Consider the following 19570-nt stretch of genomic DNA (forward strand, 5'->3'; position numbering starts at 1 on the left):
TGACTCTGCTAAATAAAGTTACTGTCACAAATATGAAGACATAATTAAGCCAGAGATCATTCCCCAACAGCTCCAGGGTCCTCAAAAAACAGAACCCAGGTTAAGAAAGATTAAAAATGGTTGCCAAGGATGATTGACATTGAGAAGTTTTAATAAACAAGGCTGAACAATTCTCCACAGAGTTCTCTTTATTTAATGCAGCAGAGAAAGTTCTATGACTGGGGAAGGGCTGGCCATGTGACTTTGATAGGTCAAATGACTGGGATCTTCTCTTGGATTTTTTTAATGCCCTCTCCTTTAAAATGTGTATTAGAAAAAGAGAGCACTAAGTCAATTTTTTAAAGCACATTTCCGTGCTTTATAATGTTTTGGTATTTTTTTTTTAAGCATTGGTTTAGAAGTTGGTTCCTAGGTATTGAAGCAAGAAGATCCCCATGACAAGCAGCCAGGTCACATTTTCAGAAAGGAAAGTCAGCAATGGTGGCCACCATATTTTCTCATGACAGGTTTTCTTTAAGAATAAACACAGCTGCACATGTGACAGGCACAAAAATAGCATGTCCTACAATGCATATTCCCCCAGAATCCTTAATCCTGGCATAGTGTGGCAGGGGGTTCTATTCATCAAACACCAGGTTCCTATATCTCGTGAGATAATATCACTTTCCACTGTGTTATTCTGTGGGGTTGGTTCAGCGACCAGCAAAGCTGTTTGTGACACTGATGTATCAGCTCGCACAAAAACAGAGCACTGGGTGTTATCTCATGGGAGATTATATCTAGAGATTGATGAATACACCGCTTGGAATAGGGAAAAAATATGAAAGGGACTTTGTAACACAGATCAATGAGTACTTTATCACAATGCAGCTGATTGAATATTATGCATCTCTTGCATCATTACAAGCGTTCTCAATCATTACACACTTCAGCTCGGCTGGCCAGGAGATTAATATCTGCCCTGCACAACTTAATCTATACCTGGCAGGAATGACAATAATTTGTGGCATGCCCACTTTGTACTGAGTAATAGTTATGCTGTATTATGATGGATTTCCTGATCACATTCTTGTTATCGGAAAGGTCCCTGCAATCATTTAAATTGAACGATTCTCTGTTTCGGGGACGTGCTGCATTTTTTAAGTCAATATGTACATTGCTTCTTCTTGGAAAAAAACATATTCATAAGAGAGTTTCTATTGGTGTCGTTTTCCAGTATGTTTAAACCAAAAAGTTATAATTCTAAGCCCCTTTACAAAAGCAGATTGAGGGTTTACCAAGGACATTGACCAGATGAATTATAAACAACTTGAGTACAATCCTGTAATACCCTTTTATTAACAGGTCATTTTTCAGTTCCCATTACTGATAGTTTTACTGACAATTACTCAGCCATGCAACACTATACCCAAATGAATTGTATACCATTTCTAAGACAGATAGAGCTTTCTTTTGTTGGTATTTAGTAACTAATTGTTTTTTTTTTGTTTTTTTTTTTACTATGAAAAGGAAAAAGAAAGATGTTCATAAAAAACTGTATCTTTGTTAGAATAAAAAGGCCAAGACAGAACAAAATCCCCCAAGTTACCCCTTATTTGGAAAGTAGACACCCCAAGGTGGTCTCATTTTTTGGAAATGAAGAAACATGCTGCTATCGAGGCACTTGGTACTGGTGCACTAGATAAATTATTGTACAGGTCATACACAGAGAGAAGGAAATGAAGGGTTCATTTATAGATTAGAGATTAGATGTGTAGGAGATGATGGGGTGAAAGGGCTAAAAACAATCTCACAGTTAGTGAAAATTAATTATTGTATCAATAGCTGCAGGTTCATTCATTCATTTCATATTCATAACCAAGGAGGTCGACATCAAGAAAGAGTAGAGAGCAGCCACTCTATTCTATCACATTCTGTAGCTGTTATCTCCCGGCCCACTTCCCACAGCTCAGCTGTCTGGGCCTTTTTCAGCATATCTGCAGCAGATCGCACTGTTGCTATCTGCAAACTGTGTCACAGGCACATGAAACGTGGCAAAAACACCAATCATTTGGGTACCACATGCCTAATAAGGCATTTAACGTCCAACCACTCAGCCCGTTGGCAAGAGCACCTAAAAAGCCACATAAAAGGGGCACAAATCTGTTCCTCCTCCTCCTTACCCACTTCAGTCTGTCCCTGCAATACAGAGTCATTACCTTTCAGCAGCCTCCACTGACAGGGGTGATGGTATAGCACAGGGTGTTCAAGGTCCTAGCAGCTCATCTACCAGTAGCACACCACCAGCTGTAGACTGTAACCGGCAAATTTCTCTGCCCCATCTTCTGCAGCGGAAAAAAAAAAATACAGTCCCTGCCACCCAGTGCCTGAATGCAAGCTTGTTAAAGCTGTTGGCTCTCCAACTTCTGCCTTTCAGCATGGTGGATTCTGCCTCCTTCCGTGAATTCGCACAATGTGCTGAACCACAATGGCAGGTTTCCAGTAAATACTACTTTTCACGTAAGGCCGTTCCATCTCTCTACCATGACCTGGAAGGGAATTTTCTGGCATCGTTGGGCAAGGCAGTCAGCCGTAAAATCCACCTTACTTCTGACACGTGGTCCAGCAAGCATGGGCAGGGAAGCACACTGCACACTGGGTAACGCTGCTTGCAACTCGAAAGGATGCAGGACAGGGCTCAGTGCTGCAGGTTGTTGTACCCCCACGTCTCCATACAGCTGGTGGTTATGATGCCAGACCTGTGAGCTCTACCCCCTCCTCCTCCGCCACCTCCATGCCCTCCTGTGCAGAATTGTCCTATGAACATCAGGTACCCCCCCTAAGCGTTCAAAGAGCTTTTCCCAGAGTCAGGCTAAAAGGTGCCATGCAGTGCTTCAGCTGGTGTGTTTAGGGGACAGGAACCACACCGGAGCAGAGTTTTTTACAGCTCTGCAAGGACAGGCCCAGAGGTGGTTCACACCACGCCAGCTGGAGCCAGGAATGGTGGTGTCCGATAATGGCTCAAACCTCCTGTCCTCCCTTAGATAGGGAAAGTTGACACATGTGCCATGCCTGGCATATGTCCTCAATTTCGTGCTGCAGCGTTTCCTAAGTATGTACCCAGAGTTGCAAAATGTACTAAAGCAGGCCAGAAGAGTCTGTAGCCATTTCAGGCGGTCTACACAGCCAGTGCTCGGTTGGCTGAAATTCAGCAGGGATTCCACCTGCCCATAAACCGCCTGATTTGTGACATGCCCACCAGGTGGAACTCAACTTTGGGAATGCTGCAGCGGCTATACATGCAGCAGAGAGCCATTAACAAGTACTTGTGTCAGTACGGCACAACGACAGGCTCAGGCCGCCTTGGCTTTTTTTCCCCACGCCAATGGCTGATCATTAAGGATGCATGCACTGTATTGTCACCATTTGAGGAGGCCATAAGGATGGTGAGCAGTGACAGTGAATGCATCAGTGACACAATCCCTGTTGTGTTTCTGCTGGAGCAGACTCTGCGTGGCATTATGGACAGGGCACTGGAGGCAGAGCAGCAGAAAAAGAGGAGGACTTCCTTTCCTCTCAAGGCCCACTTTATGCAGACACCATCATTCCTATGTCACAGAACACACAGGAGGAAAGAGGGGAGGAGGATGAGGAGGAGGATTCTGGCACTTTCATAGGCCTTGAAGAGGAATACGTGCGTCAAACTGTATGCGATGGCTTTCCAACCCCAGGACCATTGGGAATAGTACGTGGCTGGGAAGAGGAAGTTCCAGATGCTGTCATCCTGAGTGACCCAGAGGAATCTGCTTCTCAAGCCTCTGCAAATTTGAGGCGCATTGGCAACCTCATGCTTCAAAGCCTGCGAAAGGACCCAAGAATACGTGGCATAAAGGAGAACGATGATTACTGGTTGGCAACCCTGAACTCATCCCGTCCCCACAGAGAGTGCAGAGGATTTTATTGAACGTTTTTCCTGACTCTAGTAGGTTACAGTGTGGTGGAAAACGTCGTTTTGAGTCTTCCGTTGGTCAAGAAAGGAGCGTTGGAGAAGGCATCCGCCTAAGTGAGGCATTTCGGAATTTTTTTTAGTCCTCGCCGCCCAGGGCTGTCAGCTTTCACATCCCATCGGCTGCATCACATGGTGGACGATTACCTCGGGGCCAAAACAGAGATGGAGAGTTTTCCAGCTGACGATCCACTGGCTTACTGGGTCATGAGAATAGACCACTAGCCAGAACTTGCCCAGTATGCTATTGAGTTGTTGGGCTGCCCTGCATCCAGTGTGCTTTCAGAATGGGCATTCAGTGCTGCAGGAGGTTTCGTTACTGATCATAGAACGCGTCTGTCCACAGACTCCGTGGACCATTTGACTTTTATAAAAATGAATCAGTCCTGGATTACCAGCTATGAAGCCCCTGATGCCGATGTCACTGATAAAGTCTTTTGGGGATGTTGCAATCTCTGCAGGACTTCAAGGCTGCCTAGCTTTGAGGGTGTTCAATCATTTTATCTGGAAGAATGTTTTTAGTATAGGTTTCATGGGCACAATTAACACCCAAAGACCAATTTTTCTGCACCTGTTTGACAGGTGCATATAATTGCAATTTTTTTACAGCAAGGCAAATTCTTGCTTTCAGCAAGATTATCTCTATAGGGTTACGGTGGGAAGGCGCCACGACACCCAAAGACCAATTTTAACGCACCCGTTACTTCTATTCAAAGTCAAAGTGACACCAGAATGTATCCAAAAAATCTCTAATCTTGTTCCCAGTGCACTACATTGCAGCCTCATCATACACACTGGCTTCCCAGCGGTTGCTGAGCAAAATAAAGGCAGCTTGCAGGAAAAATGTCATTTTTTTTGGCTTCATAAATTCAATTATTTGCTGCAGCAGATTCTAGACATGGTACAGATCTGCCACTTTACAGTTAGACTAAGGGGACCCCCCAGGCACTATATTGGAAGGAATTTTTCATTTTTAGGCTTTCACTTAAAAAAAAAAAAAAAAAAAAAAATCACTGCTCATTTAACCACCTCAATACTGGGCACTTTCGCCCCCCTCCTTCCCAGACCAATTTTCAGCTTTCAGCACTCTCACACTTTCAATGACAACTGCGCGGGCATGCTACGCTGTACCCAAATTAAATTTTTATCATTTTGTTCACACAAATAGAGCTTTCTTTTGGTGGTATTTATTCACGACTCCGTTTTTTATTTTTTGCGATGTAAGTGAAAAAAGAGCAGAAATTTGGAAAAAAACCCAATATTTTCTTCTTTCTATTTTAAAACAAATCCAATAAAATCAAATTTTGTCATAAATTTAAGCCAAAACATATTCTGCTACATGTTTTTGGTAAAAAAAATCCCGTTAAGTGTATAATAATTGGTTCGTGTGATCGCGGACACGTGCGCAAATGATCATGTACAGATGTGCGCAGGTGACATATGTGTGCAGATAATCATTGGGACATGTGATTTTACTGGGACATATGTGGGGCACATGTGTTTTTACTATGTGGGGACATGTGTTTTTGGGACATTGTGTGTTTACTTAGTGTTTGTTTTGTGTTTTTACAGGTGTGTGGGGTCACTAGACTGGTGATCAGTCAGTAAAAAGCTGTAAAAAAACAGCTCATACTCACCGATCACCAGCCGGCTGCAGCAATCCGCTCTCCTCTCCTCACTGACAACTTCCGTGTGAGGAGATTAGAGCCGATTGCTTAGCAACCGGCTCTGTGTTTACATCACATGACGGCTGTGATTCGACACGGCCGTCATGTGATCAGGAGGGCCAATCGCAGAGCCCTCCTGCCGATCGGAGATGCGCCGTGTCCGGGTGACACGAGCGCATCGGGACCGCGCCGCTGCGCGGGCACGAGCGATCCCGCTCCTTCTGAGGGACGTTCCTGAACGTCCACTTAGCAGGAGAGATAGCCCACCCGGCCGTTTATGTGCAGTGGCCGGGTGGGAAGTGGTTAAAAAGGATGTTTTTCACAAACTTTTTTTTTTTAATTGATACATGTCCCCCCAGGGCAGGACCGGGACCCCTATAACCATTGTATGCCTAATTACTGGCCTTTAAGCCTTCAAAATGGGCACTTTTGATATTTGACGTTCGGGTCCCATTGACTTTAATGGGGTTCGTTAATCGGGTCTGAACTTTCGTGGTGTTCGAAAGTTCTGGTCCGACCCGAACAGGGGTCCGTTCAGCCCATTCTTAATAATATGTAGGCTTACGTAGAAATAATTTTTTTTTTTAACGTTTTTAGAGTCTGACAAAGCTTTGTCGTTAAAGTGTTCGTTACCCTAAAAGAAAAAAAAATTGGACCCTTTTCCTTAAAAGCATGTTATACAGCACAGTGCTTGTGCTGTGTAATTTGGCCCCCTGTATGACCTGAAATACCTGACTGACATTCCTGGTTCTGCCCTCCCCTCTCTAAACTGACCACGGTTTATCATGGCTTCTGAGCTCTTACAACATGGTCAGTTTATGTGCCTCCGTCATCCGCTGCTATCTGCAGCTCTCCGCTGTCTTCTCTCCCTCCAGGCCTGTCAGCTCTGTCCACTCTTAGATCCCTGTCAGGGCTGGGCTCAGCCCCTCCTTCTCTGAGCTGGCCGCTCAGCTGTCAGCTAATTGTCAGCTCCTATCTCTCCACAGGTGACTCACCTTGTGATGATATCCTGCTCATCAGTCCTGCCTACTTAAGCTGTCCAGCCCAGATGATCTCTGTCTTCGCCTTGGTCACATCTCTAGAGACACTTTCCTGTGTTCTTGTTAAAGTCTTGCTTGGCTGACATTCCTTCTGGCTCCAGATCCTGCTTGCTGTTCTACTACGCTCATCTCTGGCTCCCTGATGTTTTGGCTTGTCTGACTACCCATTCCGGTTCCTGAACTCTGGCTATGTTTTGACTACATTTACTCTGTTTACCTTTTTTTATTATTATTAAACAAATGAGATTTAACTGTACTTCTGTTTCAGTCTGATTCATGGTTCTGACAATCCCCCCCTCCTGCTTTAAAACTAACAGTGTTTTTGCTCTATAGTACCCTCTGTTAGATAACATTAAGCTCCCCAGAGTATGTGATTTATAGAAATATGCTCCCTAATACCTTATTTCTGATAAGGTATTATATCTGAAAGTCTCCTCCTCTCCTCCTCCCAGCTGATGTCAGCGGGGGATACCCAGCCCACCCCCCCACCCCCCAGCTACCACATCGGGAGAAGAGACCAGCAGGTAAGCATGCGAGTACCAAGCGGCGCTCGGAAATAAGGAATTAGGCAGCATATTTTTTATAAATCACATACACTGGGGAGCTTAATGTTATCTAACAGAGGGAACTATAGAACAAAAAAAAAAATCAGCTCTACAAACACTTTAAGGGCACTGTATAAAACTTAGGGCACTGCTATTTGATACACACCCAGGACCTATGCATTAGTATGCTTTCTGAAGGAGGTCACACAGCTGAAAGAGCAGTAACTGCCTAGTTACCTCTAACCTCTGGTTTTCAAGCTCAGGAGTCAGATTCAGATACACCTTAAACGTTATCAATTATAAATATATAAGAAGAAATAAAAGTATTTTTTATTTCAGAGCAGCAATTGCAGTTTCAATTGTATTAAGCTGACCACCTTCATAATTACATTTAAACAGTGTGCATGGACACTAGCTTCTTTTAAGTACTTAACCTATCACTATTTGCATTAAAAATAAATCACATGACCCCATTATAGTTCTAGAAAAGCTAAACCGCTTTCTGTGAAAAATAACTTTTTATGTTTCCAAGACTCCAGCTGGCATAAACATAAGCAGAACTTTAAACTGCAGATCCTGCATGTTTTTCCACCATTCTCCTTCTCTAAATGGCATACATTCAAGCAATATGAAGCTAATCTGAATCATGAAGGTTTCCACTCCTGGGATGCAAAGGAATTATGAGCTGCAGTATATATCAAAATAGCGTAGTAGAAGAATGCTATTTTAGTCATTCTTCCATTGCAATTGAGGCATGTATAAGCATGTCATTGTTATAAACAATAGCTGAATTTAATAGATGTAGACATTAAAGTATATTTGAAGCCAAATTTTTTTCCATTTTGGAAAGAATAGTTAATGGTTAGGGTTTTGGCCATCTGTGTCCCATTGGGGAGATTTCACTTCACTTATTATGCTATAGACACATCAGCAGGCTATTGTAATTCTTTCCAATGTAAAGGCAATTCCCTCCTGGACAGTTGTCACTGTAACAAGAGTTCTCACTGGAAATTTCCCCTCTGTTCCTTTTCTGGCAACAACCTCAATGACAGCTAAAAGGTTTGAACATTTTTGGACAGTGATAACAAATGCGTCAGGGGTTCTAACCCCCAACCAGTTTATTAAAATCTGAAAGAAACATTTGGCTTTGGATACACATTATATTCTAACTCTTAAAAAGAAAGAGCCAAAAGGTTTGGTGCCGAACAGGAGAGTCATACACTGACCTATACAATGATAGATCCCCATCATACAGCTAGCTCATCCATCTTAACTTTGTGATAACTTTATGAAAATCAAATGGCTATTGAAGTTATTTACCAATTACAAAAGCCAGTATTGGTCCACAGGGTTAGAGTGGCCTAACCCAAGACAACAAACAGCACAGCCAACAGAATTTTACAAATAAATACTGAAATTACCTTGTCCAGCTTGTCGATGGAGGTGCACACAGTTTTGAGCTTGGATTCTGGGATGCCACAAACAGTTAGAATTCCAGACAGAAGTCTTCGATCATTTACCTAATTTAAAGCAGAAATCTCATCTATATTTTTTGTTATACAATACATTTTCTTCATGCATACAAAACAGTAACAGTAGTCTACTGCAACAAATTCTTTTCATGAAGTGTAACATTTTAACCAAGTACAAATTGCCTTTCACTCTGCAGGAATACAACAATTTGGGGTTGGTCAATTACTTGTACTATGTATGGAGTAAAATAGAATTCAAACCACTGCACGATTGCTGGAGATCTCTAGATACCCAATAGGATCTGGTATATTTGTGGCAGACGAAAAGGGGGATCTCTCAGTGGGGAAGGTCTCTAGCTGTCCAATGAGGAAATACATCCACAAGAGGAAAAACAATGGGTTCTCACCTTGTAACACAGACTTTTATATTATAAAAGGTTGAATGCCTTTTTCCCTTTAAGGGCCAGCTAAAAAAAATCAGTTAAAACCACTGGCACATTAAGATTTCCTCAATGACTGGTCCACTCCATAACTCATTCATATGGCCATAACGGATACAAAAAAAAAAAAATTGTTGGCGTTTCGCACATGCACGCTGGAAATTTTATGATCTTCAGTTTAAAGTTTCTTCACATTTTGTGACCCAGACTGTTTATTGCATGAACTATTAATTTATCACTTTTATTGTTATGTGATATTGACACTACACTTTATGGACTTTAAATTAAAAGAGAAGTATGGGCTTTCCAAAAAAAAACAAACATACTCACCTAGGTGGATGGAGCATTGATCTGATGCTGCAACTGTCCCCCGCCAGCTCAGCAGTGAGAACTGAGTGTGATCAAACAGTGCAGATCCCTCAATTTTCCCCCCTGACTGAGGAGGAACAAGAGACCTGGGAGAGCCTTGGCTCTCATGCACATCGATGGATCGATATTAGGCTTAAGTATTCGGTAAAAAACCTTCAGCCTTTAGAACCACTTTAAACCCTCCCCAAAAAAATGTAATAAAATTGCAGCTTACCAAACATTAGATGTGTTGGCTGCATTTGTTTTCTTTTTTAGGCTTTTTTCCTAGTAACACACTTCCTGTCTTTAGGTGTCTGCTTTCGGGATGAAGTAGTAAAACAGACACCTTTGTATAGCAGCACTTTTAGTTTGGGGGAGAGCGTAAAGTTAGACCAGCAGATTTAGAGGAAGGGTAATTAACAAACTGAAGACTCTAGCTCAAAGCAGTACAGCAAACAGTTGTATTTCCTTTTGGGATAAAGGTTTTACATAAATTATTAAAAGCTGGCCATTGTAAGCGCCCCTGTCAGTGGCAAATAGTTTGTCTCAATCTTCTAACTGCTACTTTGCCTGGACAGCTTGGTTAAAGAAAACTGAAAAATAACAGACTTACTGGCCTGATAACCAGGTGAAAATAAAGGGAAAAGGCCTGAAAAGATAAAACTTTAGAATTTGTATTTGGGTTTCACTTTATACTGTACGAAGCTAAAGTAAGATTAGGACTAAGTCATTTAAAACACTGTTAGTTTTTTTTTTTTTTCAGCCAGCTGGCTGAACAAAAAAAAAAAAAGAAAAAAAGAAGATTTCATCTACACAAATGAGGTGGATGGGGAATCCCTCTTCCCTATCCCACCGTTGGGACATTGCATTCCGACAGTCGCTCAGCTGCAACAGCTGATCGATGGAAAATTGTTTAACATGTCCCTTTGACAAATGTCGATTTAACAAACATTTTCTATCGAGTAGGGAAACCCATACAGAGATCAAAATTTAGCTGGTTCCTGCTGGACCAGACAAATTTCGATCAGTGTATGGCCAGAATATCTCTGGATCAGAGAGAACCCAATTCAAATCCCACAGAGCTACTGATATACATGCAGGAGATACCACAAGAGATACCCTGAACAATAGGCTTAATCAAGAAATGGAAAGCTAGCAGTCTTTAAAACAAGAAAGCAAGTGCTGAGATCTGGTCCTTGATGGTACTCATGACCAGCTTTTGATCCAAACCCAACTGCAAAAAATGTCAGGATATATTCTACAGATTATTTCCTGAAATGAAAATGTATTTTCATGGCAGCATGCAAAGCATGTAGGTAGTTCTTACAAGAAGTAGATTTTCTGGCTTTTAACAGTGTGCAGATCACCAAATTGGAGACGCCTCTTTTCTTCAAATTGTAAATTGGTTCATGGGACAAGATCTGTACAGTCTGCAAAAGCCAACAAAGCAGCTGCCAGGAGTCTGATCAAGTCAGAGTATTACATCTGCCTGGGCCAATTTAGAGATAAGAGTATCACCAGAATGCCCTCCATCTTTTTCTTGCAGAGCAGACGAGGAAGGAGTTTTTTTTTTTAGAGGAGGAAAGGCATAGATCCTTCTGTACTGATCCCATGGGGCTACTAAAACATCCACTGGTTCTACCAGAAAATACCTGTATCTGGACCCAAGCGTTCACATTTTTTTTTGATGAAGCTGGAGGCCAGGAGGTCCACATCCAGTGTCCCTGACTTGAGACACAGGTCCTTAACCACCTCCGAGTGTCAGGACCACTCTCACGGGTCCAGGAACTGCCAACTGTCTACACCCACAATTTGAATGGCTGTCAAGGCAGAAATGTTAAGTTCTCTCAAGGATTTGATACTTTCTACTGAATCGATTTGTCCCATAATTATAAGATGTTGAGTTGTAGTGGTCTGGAGAGGTATTAGGTAAATTGAAATGCTTTGAGTTTACGTCTGGAATTTTAAAGCTTGAAGTCCTTCCTGAGGCATAAAAACTCTGACTTGAGCTGTGTATAGGATCAGACCCAGAAAATCCAAGCAATGATTTATATTCCAAAGTTGACTTAATGTCTGCACTGACTGCTTCCCAAAACAGGTGGGCATCTTGATATCCCACAATTGAATGTTCTGCAAGCTTAATCAGGCAAGCACAGGGACTAGAACCTTGCTAAATGCGTGATGTTAGAAGGCAGACCGAATGGCAAGGCTACAATCCGGAAGTGTTGAGAACCCACATCCAAGTGAAGGCAACGCCGGTGTGCTTGAAAAATAGAGACATACAAGTATGCATATTTGATATCTACAGATGGCAGAAAGTCTCCCTGATCAAGGGAGGCTATAACAGAGTTGATGGATTCCATGAAGAACTTCTGGACCAAAGTGAAGACTTTTAGTGTCTTCTGATCCAAGATGTGACAGATGCTTCCTTTTGCTTTGAGAACTGTGAAAAAATTGGAAGAAAAATCTCTGAAATATTTCAAATACAGGAATGGAGGCATTACCTCTTTGTTTCAGAAGACCCGAAAGAGCTACATGGAAGTCTGGTAATCTGAGCAGTGATACTGAAAGATTGGAAGAAATGAATAAAAGAAGGGGTTAGGAGCAGTAGAACTCTAGTTTGTAACCTGTAGAAACTACCCCTGGTACCCAGACATCTAAAAAGCTGTATTTTTCAAAGGCTAACATATATTGGGTGTGGTCCTTCATGCTGAAAAGGATTTGTCTGCAGGTTTAGGGCATTTTCAGGCCCACGGCTTTCAATGAAACTGGGCTTCTGGACTGGATTTTGCCTTAGAGGCTGAAATCTTTGCGTAATGAAGGGAACTCTTTTTAAACTCAGAAAAAAGGGGGTAAAGCTTACCAGTTTGAGGTATGGCCCTCACACGGGTGTACACTTATTCACACCCGTGTGAAGAAGGCCTTAAAAACCTTATTTATTATGTCCAATCTGAAAATATATAGTATATGTGCATAGGAGCATAAGTTATACAAGATAAAAGTTAACCTCCACAAACATATTATTAGAGTAACTAAACCCAATAATAAAGGCTGTAATATTTGTAATATATTACAGCTCACCAGTCCCTAAGTTTTCAGCAAGTAAGAAAATACCTGGTGAACCTGCCAGGAATGCAGTGTCGTTGTCACTTCCTGTGACCTGAACTGGAAGAAGTTATCTTTTTATTTTGTGATGTTATCTTCTTTCATTGTTACCTCTCTTTTGTAAAGCCGGCCATAGATGGTTTAAATCTCTGCCGTTCCCTGCGGAACTGGCCGAGATTCAAACTATGTATGGGCAAGCTTGTACTTGCACCCAAGTTGAGCGATTGTCCAACTTGGGTACAACCAGTCTGTCTGATTTTTTTATGCGATTATTGCCAGCAGCTATAGTTGTTAGCAATAATAACTGTGTTCTCCTGGCTGGGACGGCTTCCCCGCCAGAGGACATCCACACAGACTGTGCTGATGGGGGAAATCGACCGATTTTCTTTCCTGCAACCATGGAAGAAAATCGCTCCATTTATGGCCAGCTTAAATTACTAATCTTCCCATCCCCCTCATAAAGGAGATGAACAAAAGCAAGAATATTTAGCTTGGGTGCCAACCATGGCTCCCTCCAATAATACAATGATGTAAGTCAGGAAACAATAAATGGCGGACCGCGGTTTGGATCCGGACCAAGCCATTTAGGAGCCTTCCCTTCCCCCTGGCCTCTGCCATTCTCAAGGCAGCATGGAGAGCGGGAGGCAGTTGATAGCAATGAGAGAACGAGAGCACAGCCACACTGAATGGAGAGTGGCAGCGGGAGCTGACAATGAGTTAACTTTCAAGATTAACCAGCAGGTGATTGGTTTCTAGGACACCGGGTGGCCCTAGCAACCAATCACCTGTTAATAGGATTGTTAATAACCTCGGCAAACCCCTCCATCCAGTGCGGTTGTGCCTTCCGGGCCGCTCTCCGCTCTATGTTAGGTAGGCAAAAGGATATGGCTGTGAAGGGTGGGGGTAGCGCTCTGTGTGTGTGTGTGGTAGATGATTTGAAGGGGCTGGCAGATGTAAAGGGGGCTGAGCACTTTATTGTGGCGGGAGGGTGGTAGGGTGATGTGAAAGAGGAGCAGTGCTGTGGGGGGTTATGTGAAGGGGGGCAAGTGATGGTGGGGAGGTAGATTTGTAGGGGGCAGAGCTGTGTGTGGTGGGGGGGCTGGTGTAAAGGGGGCAGTGCTGTGAGGAGGAGATGTAAATTGTATGACAATTTAAAACACTTTATTAATATTGTGAAATAATAATGCTCAATAATAAACCATAAATTAGTCCATACATAAAAAATGTGAAAAATGCAATAGAGAATGCAGATAAAAAATATATATAAAAATATAATAAGTCCCATCATTTTCTCTTTAAAATGAATCTTTCATGAAGCAGCGCAGCCATCTTTTAACAGTAAGCCAACTAAGTGGAGGCTAATCAGATTGCTGTACATAACAAAGGTGCATTACTAGGCCACTAGGTTTTCAGTTGTGAATCTTCTGCTGAACCTGCAGCAAAAAACCTAAAAAACAAAAATGTTAACTAAAGTGATGTGCCTATAAATTCCAAGGATCCCCCTGATGAAGATACGATATTTCCCTTGTATCGACACGCATAGGGGAGGGGACTGGGCGGCGCAGGAGACAGCTGGTCTGTCATATGGAGTAGGAGAACACAATCTCATCCACGGCTTGGTGCTATTAAGGCATGCTATAGAGCGGTGCACTAACACACCAGACCCATGTGAGTACCTTCTAATAGGGCTTTGTTTGCATTAAATAAAATCTTTTAAAGCATTATTACACTATGGAAGTCTCTTTTTGATATTTATATATGAGGATGCCACATTTTTGAGCAGTATTTGGACCTTGCAACCTGACCTGAAATCCGTTTTCACAATTCAAAAGCGTGTATTGACCAAACTTAATTGTGAGGTCACACGGTCTGAGGTGAGCGGCCATTACCCTGGGGTGGGGAGCACCTGAGTGTAGTCACTACTGAAGATCGCTATATTCACAGTCACCCATCAAGTTTATTATCTTTAGATTAAGGGCGCTGAAAACTGACCCTGGATGGTCAGAGTATCATGGAGCCATATGCACCTGAGCACTTTATGGATCACTTTTGTATCAATATTTATATTTTATCAAATGTATATTGACGCTACATGATGTTGTAAGCTGTATGACGACAACAGTCGCATACATATTTTTTTTATTCTTGGAATTTATAGGCACATCATTTTAGTTAACACTTTTGTTTTTTAGGTTTTTTTGCTGCAGGTTTAGCAAATCATTAAGGGGATAGCGCAGCACATGATTTATCTATCTAGCTGTGATTCTCACACATTAGTATGGGACGTGATTAGTGCTACAGCTGTCATCACACTATTATAAGATAGGGGAACTTTGATTTGGTAGTGTGCAAGACCTTAAACTACTATTTTGACAGTTGTGAATCTTTCAAGTTTTTATAATGGTACAATCTGTATTTTCTTTACTGTACAGGAGCAATCCAGCTGGTAAGACACCTGATTTTACATTACCATTATCTGTTCGTCCAAACAACAACAAAAAAAAGGTCACACTTCAAATTAAATATATAGTAGGGTCACCTACAGTGAGCTAGATCTAGATGCTTGGTGTGGGTTGTAAAGTTGGCTGGGCATTGTTATACACAGCCTATGGCACACATGACCTCTTTTGTTTGATGAATGTGGGCCATCTTTCAGTTCATTGAGTGAATTATCTCATTTGTCTTTAGTCCCCTTGATGCATGATCTAACATAGTGTATGGTTTATTTTATTAATCTTAGCTCTTGCAATCAGAGTACATTTTTAATGATTTTTTTTCCCTAAGTTCATTTTTTTTAATCCACTACTTATGCTTCCATAAAAAGAACAATTATTTAAGGTCACAAAGACCCTTTTGTCATTGCTCTTACTGGAAGGAAATAGAGGCACTGTGCCAATAGATGTCCGGTCACAGACAGAATGAAGTTTTCTGAGCAAGTAATCAATTACATGACCCAGACAAACAAAGTTTGTGGTTTACAGAACAAGGTTTGGTTGCTATCGGACATAAGCAAGCAGCATTACAATGAGCTTGAAAGAAAATAAAAGCCATTTCTTTATCGTACTTCACGGGACACAGAGCAGCTATAGTAATTACTATCTGGGTTATACGCTACCTATAGGTGAATGGACACTAACACACCCAAAAGACAGGAAGTCCCTCCTCTATATAACCCCTCCTATACAGGAAGTACCTCAGTTTTTTCACCAGTGTCTGTAAGGTGGAATGGTCACTGATGTGATACATGTGCATACTGGGAGGTCTGGACGTTTCTATTAAGAATCATGGACTTCAATCAGATCCATTAGAAAAATCTGTCAGCCAAAATGGATGGTACCCGAGCCTCATTGGAAGGAGAGATTTCTCGAGGTTTGCCTGTAATGCAGCCTTACGGCGCTAGACCCTGCGTAATAGAACCCTGTGCAGTGTTTGTTCTGACCAAGGAGCTTTCCTGCAGGGTGCTATACAGGTCCAAGGGAGTGGACCCCAGATTAAGGGGGGACCCAGTCTGTGAAGGTCTTTTATGACAAAGCTCGCCGTGATGGGTGAAGATTGGACTCCTGTTATGTTCAGAGTCCTGCAGCAGGAAAGGTAAGTCTGCATTTGTTTTTTTAAGAGAAACTGCAGAGTTCTGACTGTCTGTTCTCCCAGTGGCCACTGGGAGCAGTGTGCTGTTTAATCATGCTATGTACTCTTACTCATGTGGGCTGCTGTTTCTCCTCCAGGCACTAGAGGGGGCAGGCTCGCTCAGTATGGCATATTTATATATAGGCAGGAAGGGTGGCCATGCCATGTGGCAACAGGTTCAGGAGGCCTCTGGAGACATAGCAGCAGCCCATGGATACTAACAAAGTGTGAGTACTTACTATGAGAGAACTGTGTGACAGACAAGTCATGATTATATGCTGCATATTTACTGCTTATCCGGGGGGACTGTACAACTGTAATGCCCTGTACACACGATCGGACATTGATCGGACATTCCGACAACAAAATCCATGGATTTTTTCCGACGGATGTTGGCTCAAACTTGTTTTGCATACAGACGGTCGCACAAAGTTGTTGGAAAATCCGATTGTTCTAAACGCGGTGACGTAAAACACGTACGTCGGGACTATAAATGGGCCAATAGCTTTTGTCTCTTAATTTATTCTGAGCATGCGTGGCACTTTGTGCGTCGGAGTTGTCCACACACGGTTGTAATTTACGCGAACGGATTTTGTTGTCGGAAAATTTTATAGCCTGCTCTCAAACTTTGTGTGTCGTAAATTCCGATGGAAAAAGTCTGATGGAGCCCACACACTGTCGGAATTTCCGACAACAAGCGATCAGCACATATTCAGTCGGAAAATCCGACCGTGTGTACAGGGCATAAGTTGATACGCCCCTGGACGGTTAAGCAGTTCACTTTAAAGTGTTGCTGACTGCTATGTAGGCAGGTGCAGCATAGTATACATGCCTGCAAAGTTGTTGCTTAAATGCATGTTTAAATATACACGTTTGGAAAAACATGAGCATGGGTGCATTTTAAGGCTTTAAGGAGTTGTATCTCCAGTATAGTGCATATGTGCTTGGCTAAATCCTGCAGGTCGAGTATGGGGCCAATTGCAGTTAAGCAGGTGCTTGCTTGCAAACTAGCTGAAACGCATGGTTGCTAGAGCACAAGGTTGCTGAAGATACATGTTTTTACATATTCAAATAAATATACATGTTTGCATATAGATACATGATCATGGTTGCACAAGGATGCATGGTTGCACAAAGATGCATGTTTATTCATGTTTGCATAAATATACATGGTTATACGTGTTTGCATAAAGATACATGATCATGGTTGCACAGAATGCATGGCTGCACAAGGATGAATGGTTGCACAAAGATGCATGGTTATTCATGTTTGCATAAATATACATGGTTATACATGATTGCATAAAGATACATGGTTGCATAAAGATGCATGTTTGGACGTTTGTATAGATGCACATGGTTTTACATGGTCGCATAAAGATACATGGTCGCATAAAGATACTCGATCGCATAAAGATGCATGTTTATACAGGTTTGCTTAAATATACTTGGTTATACATGATCGCATAAGGATGCATGATTGCATAAAGATATTTAATTGCATAACGATATGTGATCGCATTAAGATACTTGATCGCATCAAGATACATAATCGCACAAGGATACATGATCGCATAAAGATAAATGGTTGCATAAAGATACATGGTTGCACTTTTATACATGTCTGCATAGATGCGTAATGTTGCATTGAATGCATCCTTGCTTATTGCAAAAATGCTCGTTTCCATAGGCACATGTTGCATGAATGTGTGTGTACAGCGCACGCTTTCATACTTTGCCTAAATACATAGTTGCATAAGCACATGCTAGCATGTTTTCATTTGTACTGCATACGTATGTTTATTTACACTAGGCTGTATACATATGTACTTGTTTTCCTGGGACTACATACATATGTACTTATTTGCATAGGACTACAGGCATAACAGCTTTTTTGCCTGGGCACTTGTTTGCCTGGGGGTAAATGCGTGTGTGCTTATTGACCTTGTACTGCATACATAAATGTATGAATTGCAAGAATACTTGTATTTTTGCATACCTGGGTACTTGCATACCTAAGGGGTTTCATAGAGGTAAACCGACATTGTTTTAGGCCTGCATCCTTGAAGGACTGTATATTAAGTTGTATAATATAGTTGCTGCATTATTTACCAGTTAAATGGTTCCAGAAAAGAGAGGCAGCCAGTGGTTTCGGGTGCATCTGAGCCACTGTGGTGTTTGGCATTGCAGTGTTTCCTGTCAGACTGCAGCCGCATAACCTTGATCATGCCTGATCTCAGTTGATCGAAGCCTAAGCAGGATCAAGCCTGGTTAGTATACAGATGGGAGACTGCCCAGGGATACCAGATGCTCTAAGCTTTCCCCACCTGGGTGAGGGAGGCATCTGAGGCTGCTAGGTTTTGAGAGTATCTCAGGCCAGAAAATCTTAGGGCAGTCTCTGAGGTGGTTTGTTCCATCTTTAGCCGGCAGAAACCTGGTAGGTTCAGTGCACCTCTTGGGTCTGTCTGGGTCTGTCAGAGTCCCCTTTGCCTTGCATTTGCTCTTGGAGCAGAAGTTATGGGCTCATTATTGGTAACTGGTAACAGTTCCAAAGCCAAATAGGGACACAAGACACAAAATCTCAAGCCGAACATCCTTCTGTTTCAGATAGGCTAGACTGTTCAGTGATCACCTTCCTGCAAGAGGTAGATTTTGGGGTCCATAATCATCTGTAAACGCACATCTTCATGTGGCGGTTTGTTTCCAGGCTCATCAAAGATTTCTTTAATTGCAGTGAAAAGCAGTTTTTTTTGTGAATCTTCTCTTTGGGTTGGCCACAGCTCCGGAGGGTTTCAAAGCGTCTAGCCCCGGTGCTGGGCTTGCTGAAGACACCTCAATACTCTTTACCTCAATAATCTTTGCTCAGGAAGCAGTCGATTCCAGGGTTTTTTTTTATATATTTCTACAGGAGGAAGCTGTGTTTAGGTCAAAGCACGTTCTCTACATACAGCCCTACTCCAGGTCTTGGTAAAGGTTCATTCTCTGTCTGGAACTTGAAGATCCAGACATTGCACTGGCTCTGTTTCTGGGGTGTTGCAGAGCAAAAATTGGTGCTTGATATTCTTCCTTTTCAGGAATTTGGAAAATAATAGCCACATGATGCCAGTCTCTCTAAGTTGACTTGAGGCTGGCTACAGTTCAGTGGGCTTGGTCTCCACAGGAGAGAATACTGTCCAATAGCTTGGAATTTTTGGCCAGTATGCCTTGCTCTGGATTATAGGACAAACCTTTTGTAGGTTCAATCTGGAAATGCCCCTCCACGCATATATATATCAATCACTAGAGCGGCAACAGAGGTCATGCGACTCAGGAAGGTGTACCACCATTCTGTCTGGGACAGT

General features: G+C 42.3%; 1 protein-coding gene across 2 annotated transcripts in view; it reads right to left on the minus strand.

Moving 5' to 3' along the window:
• LOC141132479 (histidine--tRNA ligase, cytoplasmic-like) overlaps positions 1 to 19570 on the minus strand; it is a 217167-nt gene that overhangs the window by 82167 nt on the left and 115430 nt on the right. For both annotated transcript variants that reach the window (XM_073620878.1, XM_073620879.1), the window contains one exon: positions 8659 to 8757. In XM_073620878.1, coding sequence (XP_073476979.1) covers positions 8659 to 8757 — 99 coding nt within the window. The remainder of the gene's footprint in view (positions 1 to 8658; positions 8758 to 19570) is intronic.

Source organism: Aquarana catesbeiana, linkage group LG03, assembly GCF_042186555.1.
Source record: "Aquarana catesbeiana isolate 2022-GZ linkage group LG03, ASM4218655v1, whole genome shotgun sequence".
Classification (NCBI taxonomy): Eukaryota; Metazoa; Chordata; class Amphibia; order Anura; family Ranidae; genus Aquarana; species Aquarana catesbeiana.